The 26,194-nt window shown below is 38.2% G+C and overlaps 2 protein-coding genes across 2 annotated transcripts; one reads left to right on the forward strand and one right to left on the reverse strand.

Annotated features, from left to right (window-relative positions):
• The first annotated feature begins 1,021 nt into the window (after window positions 1-1,021).
• rab4b (RAB4B, member RAS oncogene family) lies at window positions 1,022-11,562 on the forward strand. Its single transcript, XM_053321379.1, has 8 exons — window positions 1,022-1,055; window positions 4,469-4,549; window positions 5,716-5,830; window positions 6,056-6,118; window positions 8,116-8,270; window positions 8,451-8,546; window positions 8,733-8,910; window positions 9,040-11,562. Exons 1-7 carry the CDS (start codon window positions 1,040-1,042, stop codon window positions 8,846-8,848), a joined length of 642 nt encoding a protein of 213 aa, XP_053177354.1. The 5' UTR covers window positions 1,022-1,039; the 3' UTR covers window positions 8,849-8,910; window positions 9,040-11,562.
• Window positions 11,563-14,333: 2,771 nt separating this feature from the next.
• Window positions 14,334-21,326, reverse strand: ap2s1 (adaptor related protein complex 2 subunit sigma 1). The gene is made up of 5 exons (XM_053321381.1): window positions 21,165-21,326; window positions 20,068-20,217; window positions 19,477-19,590; window positions 16,800-16,859; window positions 14,334-15,988 (listed from the first exon to the last, which is right to left on the reverse strand). Exons 1-5 carry the CDS (start codon window positions 21,165-21,167, stop codon window positions 15,887-15,889), a joined length of 429 nt encoding a protein of 142 aa, XP_053177356.1. The 5' UTR covers window positions 21,168-21,326; the 3' UTR covers window positions 14,334-15,886.
• Window positions 21,327-26,194: the final 4,868 nt, after the last annotated feature.

Here is a 26,194-nt window from a genome sequence, read left to right on the forward strand (position 1 = left end):
CAGACATTCCTCATTCCTCTAAAACCTCAAAAGACGTTGCTTTGAGTAATTATCTTCAGGGAAATATTCATCTTCTTGCCAAAGACACCACATTTATGCATAACTCTCTTTGCCACAGATATTGTCAGTACACATGTGTTCTCATTAAGTTACACTTGAAAGAGAACATTTCATTTATTTCCATTTATTCTAAAATATGGAGCTGTACACGCAGTGTGGCCAATATATCATATATCATGTCCATAGTACATATCTTGAGTATACCGGTGCAAAATATAAAAGGAAAAGAAATAAAATGATGTAATCAAAAATATATATAATTTCATGTTATGTCACGTTGAGGCTTCAGGACTTGTAGACTGCATATCTAGGTTAGACTGCACCTTGCAGTCTCCAGAAAATTCAGTCCTCAGATCACTTTATCTTTGCCTGCCATCTTGTGGTTTGCTGTTGCACATACATTACGGACATGTGATACTGAATCAGTATGATTCATTTTAGACTATAATAAGACTATAATATTAATAACAGAATCAAATAATTATGACCATAGTAAGGTTTTGTTTTCTGAATAGAAATTGTTAGTGGAGAATGAGAAATTCCAGTAATTAGACATGTTAGGTAATGATGCCTTCAGTTCTCTAAGTAGGAGACTTTCTTTTCATTACTAAATCCGACTTTGCCTGAATTTAAGTTAATTAACAATAAAACTAATGGAAACTGTGGTAAAACAGTCTTCTGTTATAATTTGCTTTGTTTTAAATGTGGACATACTTTTGACAAACTGAAGGAAACAAATTTAAGACCGACGACACATGAAGGCAACACGGACACGACGGATGACGTAAGCACGCAGCCGCTGTGTTTGGTTGTGGTCGAAGCGAAGGTAGCTAGGAAGGGATCAAGGAAACCTTTAGCATCGGAGATAAACACACTGAAGAGGTGTGAACCAGGCGAACACAGCTGTCACAACACCGAGACAACAGTAATTTAAAAAAAAAAAAGGTCGCACCGAGTCCTTAACACAGCGAGGGTCAACATGTCTGAGACATACGGTATGTTTGTGCTGTAATTTCACGCTTGCTAGCTGTTACATACACTGAGCTCTGTAGTCTGATGTGACACCGAGCTACATTTAGTAGCATGGGTTAGCTACTGGCTAGCCTGCCACCTCATCATGTCTGAGCTTTCTAATAGTGATAACTGCTGTTTGATTACTGTCATTTCATCTCAATAAACTACTGTAATTGATGTGCTTCTTGTGTATTAACTGGCACCTTTATCCTACGATGGCGTCAGTAATAGTTACATTGCTTTCTTAAGCGGTCATAGTAACACGAACAAACAGATGGTGATTCATTTCCAGGTAAAAACAAAAAAAAGTTTGGGCAAACTTCAGACACAGAGCTTCAGCAGCATGTCGATACGTGAAGGACGTGTGAACAGACGCAGATGTAACCCGAGCTTGCTGAAATTGAAGCAGATTGGGTGACCTTGCAAGCTGCAGTAATGTTGTAGGTGCTGTGTATTTTAACAGCTATTTAGCTATTTAGCTTTCAAGGCCCAAAGAAGGAAGTTGGGTATCTGTGGCTGATCATCCCTCAGTTACCTGTCGAGCCGTAGCGGAGAGGCGTGTCAGTGGTCTCCACCACATCCTGAATCCTGTAGTTTCACCACCCTACCTCTGACAGTCTAAAGTAATGTTGACAGATTACATAGTTGCACCTATCTGTAAGAATTGGCATTATATGAGCAACCACTAGTATCACTAAGAGATAGGTATTTCTATGCTATATAATTCATTTAACATGACTACCTGATAGTAGGAGTTGCACAATAGGCCAGACACCTTAGGCTGAGTTGTTTTGAAATAGCACACCATCAGTCTCTCTCTCTCTCTCTCTCTCTCTCTCTCTCTCTCTCTCTCTCTCTCTCTCTCTCTCTCTCTCTCTCTCTCTCTCTCTCTCTCCATCTGTTTCTGCTTGTTCCCTGCCTCCCTTATTCCTTGTATGAAACTTCATCCCAGTGTGCAGTATTTATGTAAAAGTGCCAGCGGTAATGGTAGCTGTAATAGCTTTCTATTGATTTCTATCTCCTTTCTGTCTCCTGTGCTGTCTCCTCTCCTGGAGGGCCAGTAGTGGACCTGGCAAAAATATATATGTATACATTTTAAAGAATACAATAAGTACATGGTTAGGATGAATTATCCCAGAAATTCATTCAATTTTTCTAGTTTTGCACTTTTGAATTAGTTTAACATATAGATACAGACTGTGTTTTTAAAACTCAAATATTATGTTCAGATGGATTGGGACTCATTTTTCAGAGTGATTCTTAAATAAACCCCTACATGGATATTATCTTGATAAAATAAAACGTACTTGAGTATTTATTTGGTGTTATTTTTGAGTCTATATCAATGATCAAAAGTTCTCAGAGACCTGATGTCTTCAAATTACCTGTTGTGTTGACCAACAGTCCAAAACAGTGAATATTAGATTTAATGTAACGTAAAACAGAGAAAGTAAGAAAATCCTCAAATTTTGAGAAGCTGAGACCATGATGTCTCAAGATGTTTTGCCTTTTTGCTTAATAAATTACTGAAACTATTACTTGATTATCATCAATATCAATTGTTGGAAATTGATCATTTCAGCTCTGTGAACATAACCTCAAATCATCATGCATATGAAAAATAGTTGTGTTGCTTTGTGTTGACTTTAGCCATTGGTACATGTGACATGTATCATATTATATTACTCGTGAAATTAAATCTAATATCTCCAATTTCCATATTTGCCTTCTGTCTTAAGCTGCATTCATGGATGAAACAGATGCATATGCAATCAAGCGCCCTGTGCACAAGATATAAACCTTAAATAGATTTGGGCCTGATTGTGTTAAACGTTGTCACAGTGTAAGTGAATGCACATAACACTTACAGTCTGTCTCCCTCAGGGCTTATTTAATATTGATGTGTGAAGAACACAATAGCTTGAAAGGCTGCTGTTGAGGAGGGCAGCGCTGCACTCTTCTCTCCATATTGCTTTGACATATTGACAGCTTGATTGTTGTATGCAGATCTCGCAGGGGAATATGCGATGCCTGAGAAGACACTGAATAGCTGAGGCAAGCTTTTAAAACAGAGCTGTTAGCTTTTGATCCTGTCACTTTTGCTGTCACCGCCATTGACAACTTGTGCTTGAGATGTTACGCTGACTGCTGTTTAAGAAGAAAACTCAAAGTTTGTGTTGGCACCTTCGCTTTACTGCGTCCGCTCTCATAACATGTATTTGACCTCTAGCTCGTGTTGCTTTAGAAAACACCCGCTTCAACAAACAAAGGTGCACCATAAACTGAGCTGCCAGTCGGTGTGTGTGTGTGTCCGTGTGTGTCTGTGTGTTTGTGTGTGTGTGTGTGTGTGTGATGGCCGATGAAGGTGGCCTCAAGAGCACTAGCATAATAAGTTTAAATGTCACACAGGAACAAAAGATCAATCTCATCCGCTCTCCCTTTTTTTTCCTAAACAACTGCTGCTTCTGTTGACCTTGTGTGGAGCTGAATATTCACAGGATGTTCACCTGGCTGCTAATCTCAACAGTAGTCACTAATCATTTGCTAGGCCAGCACCTCAGCCTGCAGAGCCAGCGCTTAAGCTTAAACCAGAAATTGCTTACTGTCCTCAAATTCTAACTGAAGCAGGCTCTCAAGAGGAAAGGTGTAGTTTGCAATCAGTATTTTGTCAAACACACCGTCACTCTCAGATTTCCTGTTATTCTTTTACTGCCCCTCTGTGCATGACTCACTAACACAGACTCCTTTATGAGTCTCACACACATACTTTTCATCCCCTCAACCATTTTATTGTTTAATATATCATGGATCTCGTTGGAAGCTCAGCATAGCCTATGCATATAATTGCTACTTGCCCTATCTTTAGTCATGGCACACAAAGACTGTCTTTCTGTGGATGGCCTTGCATGTCAGCCTTGCATGTCAGGGGCTTGAATCATTTGGGCTATGGATCATCTGTGTGGGATACGTTATACTCTCTGGAGTCAGAGCCCACTCTCCACAACAACAACAACATCTGTACAACCAGCTGGCTGCGGTCATTGAATCCCTGTGCAAGTCAGTTACCCCTAAGCCATGTTTAATAACTCTAATACCTTGGCTTTGCTCTAATGACATGTGTTATTAAGTGCTTCTTCAAGGCTTCAAACACAGTCATTCTCCACCTCAGACAAACAAGCAATTAAATTAGAATAATAAGCGGCACGTTATACAGATTACATGCACTGCCTGGTGATTAGTAGGCTAATTTGGGGTTGTTGGACACTATGAAAGTAGTAGCTCAATGGGATTAAAAGGATTGTCTCTGAGGATGGAAGAGCACAGAGCAGCAGGTTCTGATTCCTTATTGACGTTGGCGTTGCATTGATCGCTACCTACTCTCTTCTGCTTTCAGACTTCCTGTTTAAGTTCCTCGTGATTGGCAGCGCTGGGACGGGGAAATCCTGTCTCCTCCACCAGTTCATCGAGAACAAGTGTAAGTTTTCCCTCATTAAAGCCCATTAGTCACATCAGGGATACATTACAGGTAATTTGTAATTGTCTTGTCACACAAACACAGAAATTGACTTGGCCATGTAATTAGCGCTGTCATTTCATGTGTCATTTGGTGCGACACACAGTCAGGACGTGACAGACAAGTCGCAATACAATTGCTCTCTCTATCTGCTGTGTAGCACTCACAGTTCCTCCTGAAAAGTAATTTGCTGACAAAGGGACAGAATAGGTTTGTGTCTTTTCAGATTCCTAAGGTTAACAGCTCAGGTCAAGCAAGACCTAAAAATAAAAGGGTGTAGAGATAAAAATTCATCAAGCTGCACAGTTAATCCCCTACAGTGGTTTCGATTTTCTGTCCACGCCCATGTACGCATACAAGTTTCAGTATGAGCAATGCATCAGTACAATCCAACAATTTACTTACTTGAGTTGAATCAACATCTCTTTAAAACCATGTCAATAATCATTGTATGTGTAAAAGAGGTAGGATTTGTGGTAGAGCTGTTGTCCTGGATTGTATTAAATTATACACACATTTGAAATTTGGAGTGCTGTACAAGATAGATTTGTGGGTGGCTTTTATAAAACTCTTCATTTTGTACCTGGAGGTAGTCTAATAAAATTATCAGTGTGATATATGCAAGTAACGGTCCAAAAATGCATGAAAACTCAGATATACACACACACACACACACACACACACACACACACACACACACACACACACTCACACATGCTTATATTAATTTAATTAAAGATGTGTTAGGTCCCTGTGCTGTCAGCAGAGAGAGAAAGGGAGGGCAGGTTGACAGTGTTAATCTCGTCTGGATTCCCTCTAGACCCTAATGTGGATATGAGCTGTTTGATGATAACAGCTCATGCCTATTTAACAAGCATAACCAGCATATTATAGATCTTAACTGAGATTTTCAGAGCAGAGTTGAAAGTGTTGTGTTCCTTATACCAGCGCACACATGTTGATTAAATGGAAATACTTCACTTTTAGCACCACTTTTGTTCATGGTTTTGCAAAGAAACAATACATATTGCATTAGTAAAAGAATAGCGCCAAAATTACTGTTCTGCTCTGCTTCTAGCTCACTTCCTCTCCAAATTCACTCTCTTTTCTCTGTGCTCTTGCTGCAGTCAAACAGGACTCCAACCATACCATAGGTGTGGAGTTTGGCTCCAGAGTGGTCAATGTTGGTGGGAAGACAGTCAAACTGCAGATCTGGGACACTGCTGGGCAAGAGCGATTCCGGTAACATCCTTCAATATTTCTTCCTTAGAGGCAAACTTTTTGAAAATACAAGGTGACTGGGAATTACTTAATTCACATGCTTCACAGTGCAACCACAGCTCACACCACTAAGCAGCTACACTGGAGTAGATTTGTGCTAAACTGTGGGGGACCTTGATGATAATGGTTAGTAATAGTGAATTCAAAATTTTAACTACCGGTAAGATGTCTGTGTTCCTTTCACAGTTCCGTGACACGGAGCTACTACCGAGGAGCAGCAGGAGCGCTCCTTGTCTATGATATTACCAGGTAAAACAATCACTGCATTCTTTAGTTTTATGTACTTCCTATTGTGGGATACACAAGCATACTATCCACATTTTCTGCCAATGTAGGCAAGGTTTAATGTTCTTTAGATGCCTTAGGTAAATCTCAGACTTGACCAGTGCTTAATGATCCTCTCCAGACACAAGCTACCTGTGATGTCACAAATTATGCTCTTGGTACATGCAACTTCAGTAGATGAATGTGAAAACAACATTCTGGAGTCAAACTCTGCACATACATCATTCTGCACAGTGAAGCTCAAAAATCCAACTGAGTGCAGAAGAAGAAGAAGAAAAACACATTTTTGACTGGAGGGGAGCTTTAATTTTTCCACAGGCATCTCGAGGCAGCTGCTATTTACTAAAGATAGCGTTCAAAACAACTTTACAGAGTGTTATAAATTAGTGTACACTTTGTATGGTCTATTAAGCCTTGTGCGTCACAATGCTGAAACAACAGCAGCAACTTGGCTCTGGTGAGACAAAAACGTGTAATGGCACCACAGGCCCTGCCAGAGTGTCTTCCTTTGTCACCGATAGCCAGTCCAGCTATTTGATTCAGTATTGGACCGGATGTCCAATATTAATACTGGACCTTTGCATCCCTACCAGAAACAGAATACCAGGATCTGTGGCAAATCTGGTACCTGCCTAAGAGTGAGCACACTGGCTAAACTTAGCAGCCTCAACAAATATTTACATAAATGTAGCTTGTGATTGTCTTTCTCCTCTCTATGAGTGTTTTTTTACTTTAATTTACACACTTTATTTTTTTGAGCGGTGTAAAAATATTAATAATAATAATGATAATAATAATAATAATAATGATAAGTTGTGTGCATACCGCAGAAACTGTGCAATTGAATGACTGTACTGGGAGCCATATTCACAGGCTTGTATTCCATAAGCTTTGGGTTACAGTAGAGAGGTTCTGAAATCAAGATGGAGTGAATGCTGTAATGCAGAGTGACAGGAATGTAATACAGTTTGTGTTTGTGAGAATGTATGGGGTTTTTGTGGAGCGCAGACTGGCAGGAGCTGTAATATAGTGGCATACTCTGGCAGACAGCAGTCTGGGGAAAGCAAAAGTCCATCACAGAAAGTGTCACTTGAGGAAAAAAACAGGGAGAGTGAAGGCAGAAAAATGCAGGGGGCGGGATTGTGGACGGAGGAGATGGAAAACAAGACACTCAGAGGGAGATGGAGGCATTTTATCACTTTTTACAGGTAAAAAGGCAGGACGATGGACAGGGAAAGAGTATGTGATTTAGTGGGTGACTGAGCAGCCCAGTCTCATCAGCATGTGAATAAGGGATGATGTCATCCTTTAGCTGTTTGGGAATACAGCTGTTAAACATCATATTTGTGCTGACCCACACCCTCATTACCATAGACACCAATGTCCTGTCTCCATGGTGACTGGTGGCTTCAAATCAAAAAAGGTTCCATGGAAGTCCCCTCTGTGACTCATTCTCTATCTGTTTAAAGACTGATCCAGAGTTTGAAACTTGAGACCAGTTGGGTTGAGTTAAAGTTTCAAAACACACAGTTTTATTTGCTGCAAGGCTGTATCAGTGTTTGGGTAGGGTTACTAAAAAATGAGGAAAAAATGACATGCACGTAGATGGTAAAAGAAATAGGAGCCCAACTAGAGATAGGCTTAAAGATTTAGTTTGATTGGGTAATGTGCCTAACATTTTTGAACAACTTTTGAACAATCCTTCGCTTCGCATAGTCGGCATACAGTAACCTTTGGATATATCACCTGCTTGTAGATAATACTTTTTACTTGGATGGGAATAACCTCTAGCTAGTTAGTTTTCAAGTAGCCTATTTAAATAAAGTGTGCACAACATGTGCACAACATGTGCACATGTGATTACATTTTCTTTTGGTGTATGCATAGGCATATTATATACTGACATTATTAACATTTGAACTTAATCTGAATGTGTCCTCTCATCCCATCCTGTCTTATAGTCGGGAGACATATAACGCCCTGACTAACTGGCTGACAGATGCTCGAACACTGGCAAGTCCAAACATTGTGATTATCCTGTGTGGCAACAAGAAGGACCTGGATGCAGACAGAGAGGTGACCTTCCTGGAGGCCTCACGCTTCGCTCAGGAGAACGGTAACTGATGTTAACTCTGCATTATTTCACAGTTCAAGTGTGCATCTCTACCACTTATTTCTTCCACTGGCTTGTCATTATTTATTTTTCCTTATCTTATCATTTTTTCTTCTTCTTTAATCTTTTTCGCTCTTTTTTTTTTTCTTCCACCTTAAATGTGTTTTTTTCCTTCTTATGCAGAGCTGATGTTCCTGGAGACCAGTGCTCTGACAGGGGAGAATGTCGAGGAGGGTTTCCTGAAGTGCGCTCGCACCATCCTCAACAAGATCGATTCAGGTAAACTTTGTTTGTTGAAGAGGTGTGTCTGACTTGGGTGTTTCTGTGAGTGAATGCAAATATTTGCATGTTTTTATTTCTGATGTCTGTGCATGAAGCCCTGTGGATCTTCCTGTGAAGCAGTGTAACAGTGCGTAGCGTATTTGTCTTCATCGTTGACATTTGTCATTTTGTTTCATTTCAAAGGCGAGTTGGACCCAGAGAGGATGGGTTCAGGTATCCAGTACGGAGATGCTTCGTTGAGGCAGCTGCGACAGCCAAGAGGCAACACCACACAGAATAAGCAGCAGTGTAATTGCTAGGGATCGGGGGCCCCACCCTCACCTCAACTTGCAGGTCAACACAGAGAGGACGTCCCCTACAGGTCAGTGGCATGGTATCATTTCATCTTTATCTGGAGTCTCACAAAAAAAACCCTAATAAAAAAAAGAAAAAGAAATATATATATATACATTTGTTATAATACTTCTTCTTGTCTCCTTCCACATCTCAGCTCCAGGTGTTTTTGGGTGTGTGGTACCCTTCTTTCTGCAGTCTCACACACCTCAGATCACCTGGATGAGTGATCATCGAGATCACTGCAACCCCTGACCTCTGGCAAAAGTCTCTACTTCTTGCCTGAGGAGATAAGCTTTGCCCCTGCGTCTGGACAGGGAAACCCCTTGGTGTCAACACACTGGGATCATAAAGAAGCTGAAAAATGGTTTCTCAGTTGCTTACCAGACAAGGACATGTCAAGGGTTGTGTGTATGGGCTGCCTCACTGTTGATTTTATCTCTGTGCTTTTCTTTCTGGTTTTAGTAACATGCTTTCTACATTTGCACATCTTTGGTTGTAAATTATTTAACTGTTTTGCATATATTCATAACTCAACCTATCCAGATATGACTATGACATGATTAGCTTGGTCAGCATTTTTTGAATTGGAACATTGATATTTTGCTTTTTATTAACCATCATTTGACTCCTTATTTGCACTCAGTTTTACTCTTTATGACTTCAGCCTGTCATCGATAGCAACAAAGTGATAAACCATCTAAACGTGTCCTCTGATAAGTAAAGTGAAATCAACATGCACAGATTTTGGTTTATTATTATTATTATTGTATATAATTATGATTCAGATACAATGCAAATCTTTTAAGTAGTTTCTGCATTTGTTGACCAGTAGTTTTTCTCAGACCTGATCCAAATTGAAGCAGCTAACTGGTGGCATAAAGTGTATTTTTGAAGTAATACAGATCCAAAAGTAGAGGCTCAAGGCTTTTACTAATTCTGAAGTGTGTGTTACGTTGAATTTTTGCTTCGTGTTAAAATGCACTATTATGCTGTAGAGTATTGGCCTTAGTGAAATACTCGATATTGTGGATTTTTAGTATTCCCAGTCACTGTGTTTCTAAGGGGAATGGTCCAGTCACTCCATTTTCTACATAGACAAGCTTGGGGTTAGGTTAAAAGCACAAAAAAGGAGATTTTGCTCTTTATTTTACTCCAACGGTCCCAAAGTCTGTATCTTATCATGATCAGATTTAGCCCATGCTGAAGTCCTTGTGTCTCTGATTACATTATAATAGAAGATTAAGAAAGGGTCATCAATTTTTTGCAAAACTAACAATGTCTTTGACTCCTCCTGCTGGGTTTTTTTCTCCATTTTCTTGACCTCCCTTTAATTCATGTTGCTCTTCATGCACATACTGTACAAGGGACGTCACAGGAAACCACAGTTGGTTTTGCCTCAGTGCCATGTTTGGGGAAACTTTCCTGCCGCCCACCTAGTTCCCTTGTAGAGGCTTAACCCTGTTTAATCATGCAAGGTTGTACACCAGCCTTGATTAAAGTCAGGATTCTGTTTTTAACCTCGCAAGTAGTTTTTACTTCTCCTTGTCGAGCACAGAAACAGCTGTCTGCTCTGCGACACAGTGGGTTTGCAGAGCTGACCCAGATGTTTTCTCCTTAGAACAGACCCTGCATTGCCCCAGAGAGAAGGGAATTTCCACTGAAACATGGTTTCCTCTTTCCACGCAACGCAGACTGTAGGGCTTGTGGTGCTGCTAAGAGAAGTTAATAACGCAAGAACATCCCAAACTCTAACCCTACTGTTGAGTCAAATGCACTGCTTCTGTCTAAACCACTGAGAGCAGGTCACAGTGACCCAGCCGAGAGGAGATCAAACACAAACTGCCTGCAAAAACCTATTTCTCATGTCTTCTCCTCAAGTGTTAGCATATGTGCTCCCAGACAAAACATATGCATTTAAGCTCAAGTGAGCCAGCACACTTATACAGGAGGAAGGTGAATTGTGCAAACAGGAGATAGTATAAGATACCAAGAGACAGATGGTCAAAAAAATGTGTTTTCACGAAAATCTTGGCAATGTGTGATAGTTTGTCTCCTTCTGCAAGTGCACTTTTAATTTTTTTGTTCTGTTTATATGCTGTAACTATAGAATTGTACATTTTATTTTACTTGAACTGTATACTGTAATAAAATTTTAATTGTAGACATTATCATCATTTTTACTAAATAACAACTGAGATCTTAATGTGATTCCCTTGTTTGTGCTGTTACAAGGCACGATTTGAAGTGAGAACTCCTGCTGCCGGAGGTTTGATTTGTTTATTGCATGCCGCTGACGTGGAGGTAATGATGAAAGGATGTTGACTTCCTGAGCTGTAGGAGGCCATCAGCTTATTACTCATTGTTGCAGACACAGTACAGCCTCTATAGCTTTACTGTTGATCTGTACATATTTATTGTGCAGTTCCTAATATGAACTTATTAAAATGGTCATGTGATAAGCATTATTTTATTACTTTAACCTTTAATGTCATGAACACAGTCCAACTCAGTTGTTTTTTAGTAACTATGTTATATAATCAATCTAAATACTACTGTACATCTCAAGTAACCCATGCTGTAAATAAGATTTGTCTATTGTCCATTGAGAGTGAGTGTTGCTCATTGATTGTAATGATTATGCAATTCCCAGTAAACTTGCTTGTTTTTTCAGTTAAAACTTTTCAACTGTCTCTTGAATGTTAATGAATCTGTCTAAAGTACTCAGGTTGTAGCCCACAATACTTTTAGCACAACTGATTCTGAATATTAGTGAATCATATTGAGCCACCTCTCCTGTGTTCTCAAACATGGGCAACAAGTTAGTACACATTCAGCTTATACACACTCAAAAATAGAAGTACTAGTGTGGTTATTCTGAGTGATAATAATGGTTTAGACATGCCATTTTACAAGGCTGTCATTTTGAAATTAAACCTATAAAGTGACTCACAAGTGATTCTTCATCTTCTGATGCACCTGAACACATAATCGTGTTTCGGGTCGTTCAACATCAACCACCCTATCCCAGGCGACCTAGCCGTGACTGATCAGGTTACGGCTTGTGTTCAGGTGGCATTCGCTTGTCCCCATGAATCTCCGCTCCAGATCCAGAGCCACCTCAAGGCTTTCTCAGCTGCATCGGTGGTGTTCTGGTGTTCTTGATGGCTCTGTCCTTGCCTCTCCTGTGATGCCCAGTGCACTAAAGGTTTTGTGACGTTAGTTCCCCACAAATCCTCATCAGCCTGCCTTGATGGGCATGCATCAAGCCTTGTGTGCACCAGTCGATGATTAGCTGTTTGTAATTGGTCCCCTTCTTCTGGTGAGCTTCCTCCATACATTCCTCCCACAGCACTGTCGGCTCCATGATAATGATGTTCTTGGTGGTCTCTGAGGTCAGGAGGATATCTGACCTCAGAGTGATACTGGAAATTTGCTGGGGGAATCTTTACCAGGTTTCACCAGTCCCACAGAGAGCTGCCAGTCCTACTTCCTGCCCATGACTATTCTCCTGCCCTAAGAAATATCATAGCACAAGTGGTGGTCCATGCTTGGCTGCTGATGGCTTCTGCAACATGTTATTGCACCTGGTTATGCCGCCACGTGTATCAGTCCTGGTCAAGTGCCTTTAGCCAGGAGGTCAATATGTGCTCCAATGTCCCTCTACCTGAGCAAATTGGGCAGTTTGAAGTCCCCACTTTACCCCAGCTGAACAGGTTTACTTGGCTTGGCAACACTTTATACAAGGCCCAAATTAGGAAGGTGATGTGCCCGCCAGAGATCTGTCCATGAAACGTTGCGTTCCATGGCTTGCTCCCACTTTGTCCAGGGTCCCTGTGGACCCATACCAGCTGCCTTGTCCTTGCACTTGCCTGCTCTCCCACAGGTCACTACCCCCACCAGAACTCGGTGGCGAAAGGGACTTCAGTTCACATCAATATGTAAGAATTATTGCAGTATAATCATTAACCATGCATCATTCAGTATAATGATACAGCATTTGGTTCATTTACATAATCACAATTATGTCATCAAAATTGCTTATATGTCATTTACCGCAGGTCAGTCCGAGCCACTGGGCTGCAGGTCATGACAAACATGCATCATTTTATATATGATAACTAATATTCATTTTGTTTTATTTAGTTGTTTTTATTTATTTATTCATTAATTTGTAGCAGAATTACATTAGTCTAGAAGTCTAGAACTTGTCCTCAACTCTTATCCTGCCCAGCACTAATGTCTGACCAGCGCAGTTAGCCATTAGTCACTTATTTATGCGCCGCTGTTGCCTGGCCACCATTTGCTGTCTTGGGGAACTGTGTTTCTCAGCCTTAAAAGATCTCCCTTCGCTTTGAAGTATTTGTGCCATGCATGCTTTTACAAACAGGCCGAGGACCAGATGAGGCTGTGTTTATCCAAAACTTGAGCAGACAATTCAACAGCTTTGCAGAATAAAGCAGTCTTATGTTTCACATTGAACGAAGACAGCATAAATACAGGATTTTTATACATTTAAACAATAATAATGCTAATAATAATAACAACAACAACAACAACAACAACAATATACCTTAACTATAACTACACTACTACTCCTAATAACTTATTATATGAGCAACACATGTATTGGCAAAGCTGCAAGTACCCTTAGGGTTCAAATTGTACAAATGTGTTCTTTGTTTTGTGTTGTCATATTGTTCCCTTTGTTTGTCAAAGGTTGCACGATTGCCTCTTAAATACTAATATTGTATTTTTGATGGAACGTTCTTGTCTATCTTTAAGTACAGAGCTGGTCTTGTCTCGTACCTTCATTTTTAAGTGTGTATCCAGCTGAATAGGTAAGCTCTGAAATTTAACAATAGGATCCATGTTCATGATTTATTTGGCTCATCCTCCATTCTTCAGTCAAATCATTTCTCTGAGGCAGTCAGGGTGGGGTTAGGATATCAGAGGACTCAAGAGTAAATGCCCTCCGTGTCCAATTGTCTGGATTTATGCTCTTGGGTCGATAGAGCAACAGCTAGAGTGGTTTAATGTAGCTGATGTGGATATATTGACTGATTTATTGATCCTAGACAGGCTGTCAGTATGACCTCATAACCAAATAGCATAATTTACTGTGGAGAAGCTGATTTGATGTGCCACTAGATGGTGCTAATGCTTTGGATTTAAAACATTAGGTTCTTGTGTTTAAAGATTATTCTTACAGGTTAATTTATAAGGTCTAGTCAATTTTCTTTTTCTTTAGGTCTTGTTAATAGCTTATGCATACTGTTGCTAAGCATACAAATACGTTGAAAAAGAAAACTTATTACCTGAACTGTGAGGACATTAACTTTAAATTTCCAGGCGATGAGGTCTAAAAGGTCAAATTTTAATTTTTAATTTAAATACAATTCCTTTTTAATATAACATTAATCATGAATGAGAGGAACAGACCAGTCCATGTTCATGTATCTCTTCATCTTTTATTTTATTTACATATAATGGGACATATTGAAGGGGGTGGTTGAGTAATACATACAAACACACATCTTCCATCAACAAATTCACACAGGTGGACAAGAAGGGAAGCAGTACATATTTCACTATTGCCTAATCATTAAAAAAATTCAAAATTCAACAACAGTAACATTTGAAACCACCTTTGATACCCTTGTGACTCGATATGATTAAAACTAGAGTATGACAGGCAGTCTCAACAACATAAAAGTAGTTTGTCTTTGTCATAAGGCTTTGAGAAATTTAAAAGCCTGTTCATTTGATGTTATGCCAAAGGAATTTCATGGATCTCAAACAAGTAAATACTGTTCAGATCATACATATAGTGAGCAGGAATCACTCTGGAATGAATGTGATCATTTCACAATATTCAACATATGCAAGAGACACTGTATGTACAGACCATATGAAGTAAACTTCACAGTACTGCTTTATGTAAAATATAATTTGTATTTCCAGGTTGTTTTCCATCTGAGCGTGTATTAAGTGTTATAAATGTGACCAACAAGCACCATTTAATGTAGAGTTGCATCAAATGATCCGCATTACTTGAGATGCCATCGTAATGATTACAACACCCAGAGTGCAGCCATCTGAGATAACATAACCTACACTGTTTATTATCATCGTCAGCCATGAGGATGTCTGACACCGCACAGGTTCCCATAACACACCATCAAAATGGCACTCATCCTAAGTACCCTCCATTTAATTATGAACTTGACGTGGTGGGTCAATTGCTCTAAAGGGCTGTCTAGCTGTAGTTTGCTTGCACTGTGATTCAGATATAAAATGCAAAGTTGCCATGACAAGTCTAATACGACATCACTGGCAAGATCTCATCTTTACATGTTTTTATACAGGCAAGATTGCTGTAAGTTGACGTGTTGGATGCACGTGGATCATTATAGGCGGTTTCTCCTCATATATGGTGCTTGTTTGTTACAGTAGTGCCATTAAATGAATGTTGAGGTTAATGAAGGGTGAGGAGGAGGGCAGGGGAGGGCAGCGCCACACTGGTGGATCTTTATCAGTGTTTCTACACTGCAGATGAATAAATGAAGGTTATTGTATGAAATGACTAATTCCTGTAGTCCCTAGCTTTGGGAAAAGTAAACAGAGGATATGAAGTTAATTTGAACTCAGAGCGGTATATGAAATGTGACTTGGTCATATCTGCAACATGTTGAAATGTACTGCCTTTATACAAGGCGAATTCATTAGCCGTACAGATACAGAATATTGCAACACATTGACTGCTATGACAAACTGGTTACTTTAACTTCCATATTACATATATCCATTTGTAAACAATACTATGCATTTCTATTCCTAAACGTTCCCCTCCTGAAGTTCTGTAAGGGGTGGCGTCTGCTCTGTGGAGGCAGGAAATGATAAGGGGGGAATCCTTTCCAGAGTGACAAGAATAAAGGGTTGGGTTAGTTTAGATGCCAGGGCAGCAGATTAATGGGCAGGTAAGAAGCATGGTTGTCTGTTTCCTACTCAAGCGACTGGAGCATGAGCAGCTGCTTGAGGACCTTGGTCTGACTGGTCTCCCTGATTTCTCCCGCTAGGAACATCTCATCCACCACCGTGTACACCTAGAGGCACAGACAGGCGGTGCATTAGAGGGCAGAAGTGCTTCAACATTGTGATGAGAGGAACAGAAAGACTAAAGTCTAAATATGACATACCACATATAACATAGCAGTGACTGAAAGCAAAGTGCCATCTTTTCCCCTACATTTGAAAGGGTTGAGTTTCCTGTGGAATTGCCCAATACAATGTCCAGGCATCATCTAGCCTGTTGTCATCATTGCTCAACTCTATGTCATCAAAGCCTGAAAATAACAACTGAATGACTAATCACTCTGAGTGGCTAACATTAGCACAGACAAATAAACATGGAGAACATGAAACCCACATCTGAAAGGAGTGGGTGACTGAGATGGCCAAATAGTTTTGGCCTAGGAGCAATGGTAGTTCAGTTACATTGTCCAGAAATGTTGATCTCTCTCTTTTTTTTGTCTGGTTCCAACATGTCACACAGCACTGTGACAAACGTGGGTGGTGCTTCGCTTAAGTTAAGCTTGTAGGCGGATATTTCAGACACCTTGGGTAATTAGCAAGAACACTAGCAGCAGGTGGGGGGTGCTCAGATGTGTTTGTTGCTTAGCATTTTTATATATGTATTTAGTCCAGTTCCTGCCAAACTGATTAAGTTTAATTTCACTGAATGACTACTGCAGTTGTGAATTACAGCACACATCAGTTGCCATGGCATTATAAGAAAAGAAATATTTTCTTATCTGTCTTTTTTTTTGTCCTCCTCTGCACCTCTTGTCTGATCAATGTGTTCATAAAGTAACATGAATATCTCACATAGCAAAAATAATCTCTCAATGTCCTTACCTTGTAGAAGTTGAACACAAGGTCCAATTCACACACGTTGTGGAAATACTCATTCAGCACCTGGTAGGAAAGACAGGAACAGTTTTAATCTAACCAGATAACAGCCAGCAGATAACCAAACATTCTATGTGAGAGAGGCATAAAGATATATGGTAATTGGTTTAATGTGATGCATTAGTGCAGATGAGACGATGAGACAATGAGACTTTAGTAGCAGCACCACTTAACAACCATGATTTTAACTACGAGGACATCCATCTAAAATATGTCAAATTAAAATTAATGCGGTTCTCGTCTCATGGCGATTTTTAAACTGATAATAGTGTCATTCACAATTACTGACCCCTTGTTAAGAATTTGTTAATGTGAGTAGTATTGAAGTACCATGACGTCCTACTGTGAACTCTGCAGTTCAACTCAGTTGATCTCAACCGGATATTTGAACAATTTTCAGGTCACTGTATTGATTTTCAAGTGATGATTTGTCTCTGGATCTTTGGCTACCTGTAAAAGTACTACATAAGACCATAAAATGCACTTAATATGCATTCCTTCATAGTCAAACATTACATCAAATGACCTTCACTCCTGGACTCTGGATAGAAAATAGTGTGTTTGTTTAAACCAAAAACAAACAGCAGATTGTACTTCGAGCACACAATTTCAGTTGGCGCTGTTTAAATAAAAATATAGCTTACCAAGTGCAAGTGAGGTGCCTGATGCTACCTTATAATCACCAAGACTTATAATAAACAAAGCCAGTAAAACTGACCACGTCATCAGTTAAACCAAATGATATATCTATTATGAAATGAAAGGTTTATTCCAAATGTATGAGATATCCATCATTCAAAAAAAATGACACCAACGATCCCATATGGACCATTACCATGAATGTCTGCCAGACCAGAATAATCTGTGTTATGTTCTTTAAGATAAGATAACCCATGGTGGGGAAATTTACAGCATTACAGCAGCAAGGTGGATAGCAAAAATAGAAAGAGAAAATAAAACAACAATAAATAATAAGTATGCAAATGAGCAATATCAACAATAGGAGAATAATGGGCAGATGGGAATTTAAAAAAAAAAGAATAAACAAGAGGAATATTGAGTATTGTCAGAATGATAATGCAATAATTATAATATACTGGCTAACAAAAATAATTTATCTGAAATGTAGACTCTGCATTTTTATAATGAATTCCTTCAGATTTTTCTGTGTCACCTAATGTATTTCTTCAAGCAACACCTGGGTGCTACACATTTCTCAAATCATCATACATAGGGGGAACCTGTAAGTCTCTATGGAGTTAAGCTGTTTGAATAACTATAGCTTAGACACAATTGCCAAAATGACAACATTGTGTATATACCATGGCGGAAGGTAATATTACACACAGTTACATGAGGAACAATTTATGAAAAGAGAAAAGATCAATGCAGGTTGTTGTCCTCAAACCTTCCAGGTTCCTGAAGGGAGTCTTGTTTTTCCAGTAAAATGACATTGTCTCTACTGATCTCCATCAAACATATTAAGGTCTTGTGACTCACTGTTCACTGATAATATCATGGGGGGGAAATGTCATGGGTTCAACTTATTGGCCAAAACATTTGTCAGGTGCCATCTAACATTTATGTATTTCCTTGTAATAAAGGTGAAATTCAAGACCATTTTCTCCTCATATACTTGAAAATTGCTTGATTGCTTCACTTAACTAATAATAATAATAATAATAATAATGATAATAGGTTTCACACGCCCAAGGACGCTTTACAATGGATAGAACAAACAAACAAACAAAACAAACAATTAAAAAACAAAACCACTGAGCTCTATCCACATGCACTCCCCTTTATGTGGGCTACTGTTTAAAAGGCAGCATTTAATCTATGAACAGCCTTGATTAAATGCACTAGAAGTATTCCCTCTTTATAACCATGCACTGATGAACAGAGTTTTCGAAAACTGAAATTGCAATGTAATATCTTCCAATTATAAAACTGAATAAAAAGAAACACCCAGAATCAGATTATATTATGTATAAATATATATGATTTATCTGCTATCAAGAAAAACTACTACAATGCTTTCAGTTTATATATATTTTATATAATTATCTGCCTTGTGGGAGTGATTGTATTGGGCATTTCAGTGTCGGTGCAGTCAGTTGCTGTTTGTGATTGGTGATCAATTTGCGACTTCATTGCTGAAGGCTTATTTCCAGCATCACTTGACCTTGCGTTATCTAACACTGATTCCAGTCAATGACACACTCAAAACATTAAAGCAATTTGATTGTCCTTACAATGATCTTATCATTTATATTCCGTTGAAGACAAAACGTTGGATATGTATAATAGTGATTTCGATACCATTGTGTAGTTAGTGTAGAGACACCTTGTATGATGCTTAATGTGAGGCATATCACCCATAAACTTTGCGTATTTAATGAAATACAATTCATTTCGTCAGCTATAAGTAATGTGTTTAGTTTACTAGTTTACAGTATAATTCTCACAAGAATGCAGGTCTGATATTAGGGAGCTGCAAGAGGAGGGGAAATTTTGAAGGAAATCATTAACAGACATTCCTGAAAACAATCAGACCATGAAAACCAAATCATCATAGTTCGCTTACTGAGTAGCTCTATGCATCACGTGTTGTGTTAGTTACCTCTACAAAGTTGTGGATCCCCTCGAGGTATGCCAGGTTGTTGTCAGTCACATCCACACAAATGCAGAAGTAGAGACCAGCGTAACGACGGTAGATGATCTTGAAGTTCCTGAACTATGAGATCAAAACAAATAAAGCCGCTTTAACAACTTTGTCTCTCGTGTTATGACAGCAACAGCGGCTTTGCTCGTGTTTGAGTTTCCCAGCTTTGATGTGAAACACACCCAAAATATTTCTAATAACCTTGAAACAAATTTCATTACAATACTAATTGATACACCAGGATTTGGTTTCTATCGATACTACACTACTAAAATCCTACACACTGGCTTCAAGGACAAAATTGCTTTTTAAATGTGAATGCTGACTTGTCATTTTTTAAGTAGCTGATGGACCAATACTTGTCGGACAAACATGAGTCAACCAATGGTTTCCCTAAAAAATTGCCACATCAGTTTACATGGTTTACTGCAGTCCTTTATAAGATTTAGCACCAAAAGAAATCTGGTCCAACTGATCAAAGTAACGAATTGAGGCATGTCAAAAACCAAACACACATACGCACTACATGACACTGACATAATTACATACCTCCACAAAGTTGGTGTGCTTGGCATCCCTGACAGTTACCACAGCATGTACTTCCTCTATCAACTTCTGCTTCTCATCATCATCAAACTGCATATACCATTTGGCCAGTCGCGTCTTTCCAGCTCGGTTCTGGATCAGGATGAAACGGATCTAAAGTGATAAGGATGAGAATAAGGATAAACGTTATTGTGCCTTGCGGGAAATTTGTAGAGAGCAGTACTACAGGGCTGCAAACACAGACACAAAACACCAACAAAGAACTTGAACAGAAAATAGCAGTATTGCACTTGTCCCATGTATTGCACACTAAGCTGAAGGGCAATTTGTCATCCTTTTCACCAAGAAGAAAAGTTCAACAGAAAAGTGCCAATATAAGAAAATATGTTGACAAAATAAATCATAAAAACAGTGCATATAATTTAACAATAAGTAATAAAAGCAGAACAAAATTAAATAAATAAAATCATGATAGTATAATACTAGTTAAAAGTAATACAATCTAGATTTTTTTTAAAATACTATCCAGATAAAAAAACAAAGAGTGAAGGCTGGGATCAAATTAAGACCAGCTTAAAAATTAAATTAAGATATAATAACAAGAAGGACAAAAAATGAGATTACATTAGGGATAGTGTAAATACTGTACAATGCTCATCCTTACAGTCTAGGTTAAGTCATTTTGGTATACAAACGATTCATAAGGCATGACAAGATTATCTTACATTACATTAGTGGTTCCTTACCAGCAATTGTTTTATAATTTAACATTAAATGTGTTTTAATCTGCAGCAAACTAATAAATGGGCGTCTACGAAGCGTATTAGATACTAGTAAGATTAGCATTAGCTGTACCACACCCTTTAATTTTGGCACTATGCTTGCACAAGCCTTACGGCAAAATTACGCATTAACTTGTTATTGTCTTGTTATTTATTTGCTATAAGTTATTTTTTGGTTTCTGTGGTTAAAAACATCGTGAGATCAAATATGTGGCCTTAGCATGCTAACGAATGAAGAGGTTATCTGGCTAAATGGTAGCAAGCTAAGCCTTTAAATGATACTATGAGAAGAAAAAATAATGACGTATTCATATTTACCATTTTCGACTCCTAAATATGGACCTTATATACTCCAGGGTAACACGTTCCTAAATAATTATGCTACACTTTTTACATAAATGCATCAGTATTTTTTTCGACCGCTTGTCCGCTATCTTCAACCGGCTAACAGGAAGTACAAGTTACGCTGATTGGCAATGCATGATGGGGGATGTAGTGTCTGTGGCTCTGTTTAAAACCAATGAACTTTACTGCGTTACTACAAGTACCAGCATGCATCTGCGATTGTGTCATGTTTTGGATCACATGAGAAGGAAAAGGGCCTCTACCATTATATAGCATACACACACACAATATGTATACTATAATTATAAATACATTTCGAAAACATACAGAAAAGCCATTATTTATTTTACAACACAGCTCCCACTGTCTCACACTCACCCACTAAAAAGGACTGATGCTGTCCTTACTATGTTAATCCCAGGAACATTGCACACTGCATAGTGCACATTTATATATTGCAGATTTATTTATACAGAGATTATTTACTGTATGTAGTATTTTATTTAACTTATTTCATCACACTTATGCTACTTTTATTATTTTTATTTTATTGTATATTTTGTATTTCCTGTCAAAGGACTTTCAATTAGAAATGGTAAACATTTGAACTGTGATGAAAATGTTATGATAAATTCAGTTTTAGCTTAGAAAGGGGGTTCGCTACTACTACTTTTTTGATGTATAGTTACTAAATAGCCTTGTAATTAAAACAAACTGTGTAGCTACAGATGACAAATACAAACATTTTCTTGTGACAATTCATGTCACTCAATCAAACTTTTTAATGAAAAAAAAAATCTTTTACTGAAATTGAATTGAGTATCCTACATGATTGTCCTGCTCAGGGTCATCAATATTTATTATATGAAATAAGATAGAGTATTTTCAACAAAAAAACAAAAAAAGCCATCTTCATTTTGAAAATTCGGAAGTAGTATTTTAGCTTTCTTAATAGGCCTTACTATGTTTAATCGTGTGTTTATGTGTAACCTACCACATGTGTGCCAAAAGATAGCAATATATAGTTCCACCCTCTTGAGGTTACATGAAAATTGTGGCTGTTTTCTGCAAAGTCAGGGTTCTGAGTTTGTTTACGGGTCTGGTTGGGCAGCCTATTCACCGCAGAACATTGCCCAGACAGCTTGGACAGCTTGCCTCTATGAGCGTTCTGGGCATTTAGGGAGTCAGAGGGGGATGGGGGAACCATGATTGTCAGGGATTGCACAACTGTGAGTGAAGGAATGTGCTTGCCCTTGGGACCCAGAAATATTTCAGCTGCAAATACAGAGAGGGTTGAGGTAGGATTGGGGAAAAAATAAAATGAAGGCGAAAACTAACCATTGAGTAAATGAAAACCATAGAGTTTTTCTCCCATGTAACATTTGCAGCTTTACTTGACTTCATTCATTTATTGATCAAGGACAACATACATTAATTAATACCAATGTGATGTAAATGTTTTAGATTTAGCCAAAAGGCTCATTTTCATCTGCAGTCCTTGGAAATGTTGATGTTATACGTTGAAAGAAATATGCCAAAAGCAGACTAGATCAAAGCACATATAAGAGGATAAAGCATAAATGAATAAAAACACACACACACACACTAACTAGAAACTAAAAGTTTGATGTCCAGGATAATCAAAGGACTGCAAATGCGCTAATGTTTAGATAAGAATTAAAGAGCGCAAATAGCCTTGTGTGTCATAATTTAATAGTTAAATTAACAAGATTTCTATGATAGGGCCCTGCACACATTGAAAAAACTGAGCTAAGAGAAAGGGATGTAAAACAGAGGCAGATTATTCAACAGAAACTTTGACCTGTGCTAATCTTGCTCTGTGTGATTGAGGTCGTGCAAATATTGCTGGGAACACAGTGACTAATGTGATTGGACAGAAGCTTGTGGACTTATTCAAACGGAGGGCAGTGCACCTTGAACTCTGCCTGGCTGTGTTTTTAATGGAGGGTCACTGTTCAAACTTTCAGACCACATATAGTGTATCACTTTATACTTTAGTTTTACAAATCTTGTGGGGAAAATAGAAGACACAAATTATTATTTCTAATATGTTTTGCATACAATAACTGTAAACTGACTGTAAATTAGCATGTTTTCAAAATGCATGAGTCTCAGTTTTAAATATCTCCTAAGGTGTCAAATTCAATTTCAAAATCAGTAAAGTCAGTTTTACAACCCTATGGAGTATTTGTTTTCATATCACACTGAGTTTACATTACCAGATTGGAATTGCATGTTCAGGAAGTTCAAGGAAGGACTAACAGAGGCAGAGAAACAAGAATTCCAGGAGAGAAGTCCCAATGCAAGACACTAAACATCTGTTTGAGCTGTTAGCACAGGCGCACCATTGCTGACACATCTCCAAGTATGTCGGCTGAACGCCTAAAATCTTAAAATTGTATTTTTATCATTTAGTATGTCATATGTGTTTATCTGACAAAAATGTCAAAACATGGCCTCTCTGTCTGTGGTATGTTAAGTTTTACCAAGTGGAACGACTCACAGTACACAAAACATATAATTGGGAGTAACTTTTAAGATTCATTTTCTCAGGACATATTTTCACTCAGTGCATGTTTTAGATAATAGTTATCTGATAAACACAACAAATCTATTATCATAAAACTGTGGAACATAAAAATCTGTTACGGTATGACATGAGTTTGTATAGGGAAGTAGGGATCGGTTGTGAAAGGAAGTGGTGTGTAACACATGGGGTCAAGAGGGCAAATAGACAAAAATAAAGTCAATTAATTACAACCACCATGACATGAACACATTCCTTTTCTGTAGCCCAGAAACAGTGTTGCAATAGAGCAGACTAGAATACAGTGCAATAATCTGACATCAATGATCACATTCATACAATAAAAAAAACAGTTCCTACTTTTCAATTATTGTGATGAACAATGTTGTTAGTGTTATGATATGTTGTTAATGAGCTGATCAGGTGCTTTGTGTGTAAAATGTTTGTTTTAAGAGTGACTAATGTTTTCAAATTACAATAAAGCAATAAAAAGAACACAAAACAATAATGAAAAGTGAAATACAATTAGTTGCCTTTAATGAATTACTTCATTATCTTCTACTGCATGGTGGGTTGGTTTCTGTGTCGATGGATGGTGCTGCTTGGAAGAATATTGATTATTATAACTGTTCTGATAGCCATAGCATCTCTCTAAACTTCTGTTTGTTTGCTTCATGAGCATGAAGTTCTGCGCTGTGTGTGTGCCTCTCTCTTTTCTCCTTCTTTCTCCACATGTTCTCCTACTGTCCTCTCCTTATCTCTCAGGCAACTCCTGTAGTACATCAGGGTTTGGATCTGGTTCCCGGTCCTGCAGGAGTTCAGCCCGACCTCATGTCAGTCTCTCTGAATAATATCTTATCCTTCTCTCTCCTGTGTGAATTATTAATAATTTGTTTTCTTGTCTCTTGTCTTGTGTGTTTGTGTGTGTATGTGTGTGTGCGTGCGTGTGTATGTGTGTGAATATGTTGCATTGTGTGTCGTTCTCTTACCTTCTAATGTTTGATTGTTATGCACCACAACATCAAGGTCAATTCCTTCTTAGTGCAAACCTACTTGGCAATAAAACTGTTTCTGATTCTGAAAATAAAGTTTATAGCTAAAGCTTGTTGTGTGTTACACTGGGTCGGAATATCAGAGTGCTACTGGGTCAACTTAACCCTATGTTGTCTTAGTGATATTGACCCAAAGTTAAAATTTAAACCCAGTGATTTTTAGTGAGTGCTTAAAGACATTTACTCCATTTACAAATTGAAATTTGTCCGTAAAAATGTTTTCCTATGTTTTACATTAACTGTTGCCAGGCTTACGTCATAGGATCAGCTGTAGTCTACTCCATCACTACTGTTGCAACTGTAAAACGGTGGATAAACTGATTTGAGCGTCATGCAAACCTAGTGAAATAACTTGTTTCACTATCAGAATTTGATCCACTGGGTCCAATAACATTTGGAAAGTCTAGAAGAGCTGCGTGATTAAATGATTTTATCCCCATTCGAATTAGCAGAAGGTTAACCGGAAGTTATTTGGCAAACACAGAAATTTTAGCCGCCAACACCAGATTTAAAAACTCTGGTTGGTGTACTGTGAACTATGGAGAGATTTACCTGGCAGTGAAAGGCTTAATAAGCACTGTGGGAACTCATTTGGAAAAGGCTTGAATGTAACAGACGTTCATTTATATGTAAAAGTTATGTACTGTAGGTTTAAAATAAGTAATATACTCTACTTTTATATTGTTTTCAAATATTCTTTTGTGTGTAAACTTAAGTGTGTGTGTTTGTTGTGGTTATTTTTTACATGGATATTTTTTTAAGTAATTCACATATTTTTAAAATTTTCTTTCTTCTAGGCTATAGGCTACATTTTTAAAATCGTTTTTATTGTTAATATGCATAGAAACAAAAACAGCTTCTATATACAATTAAAAGACTATAACTATAAACGTATACACGCTACTACTCACTAAACTAAACTGAGAAAAATTACTAGTGTTACATTTTATGATGATTTCACTTTAATCTGTGCAATAAGAATATCACCTCTGTTATATTACCACTCAATACCAATATTACTCCTATAAATAACATCACGATCATTTTTATTACATATTTTTACTATTTTTGTTCATATTGGTTTTTTTACTTATTCTTTATTGTTCTTTATTGTTTTCTTATAGCTGCTGCTCTTATTCTATTTTGCTGTAACAATGCAAATATCCCCATTGTAGGACCAATGAAGGAATATATGATCTTACTTTGTAACGTTCAGGATAGGGTGTAATAGCAGTTTTTTTTTTAAACTTATAATTTAAGCGTGTATGACCATTTAAATACAAGACTAAGCAGTCATATAAACAGTGCGTGTGTGTTGTAATTGTGTCCATGAACCGCTGGGCGAGACTCTCTCTCTTTCTCTCTCTTCCTCTCTCTCTCTCCCTGTTCTCTGTGAATAGGAG

The sequence above is a fragment of the Scomber japonicus genome, chromosome 6 (assembly GCF_027409825.1).
Source record: "Scomber japonicus isolate fScoJap1 chromosome 6, fScoJap1.pri, whole genome shotgun sequence".
Lineage (NCBI taxonomy): Eukaryota > Metazoa > Chordata > Actinopteri > Scombriformes > Scombridae > Scomber > Scomber japonicus.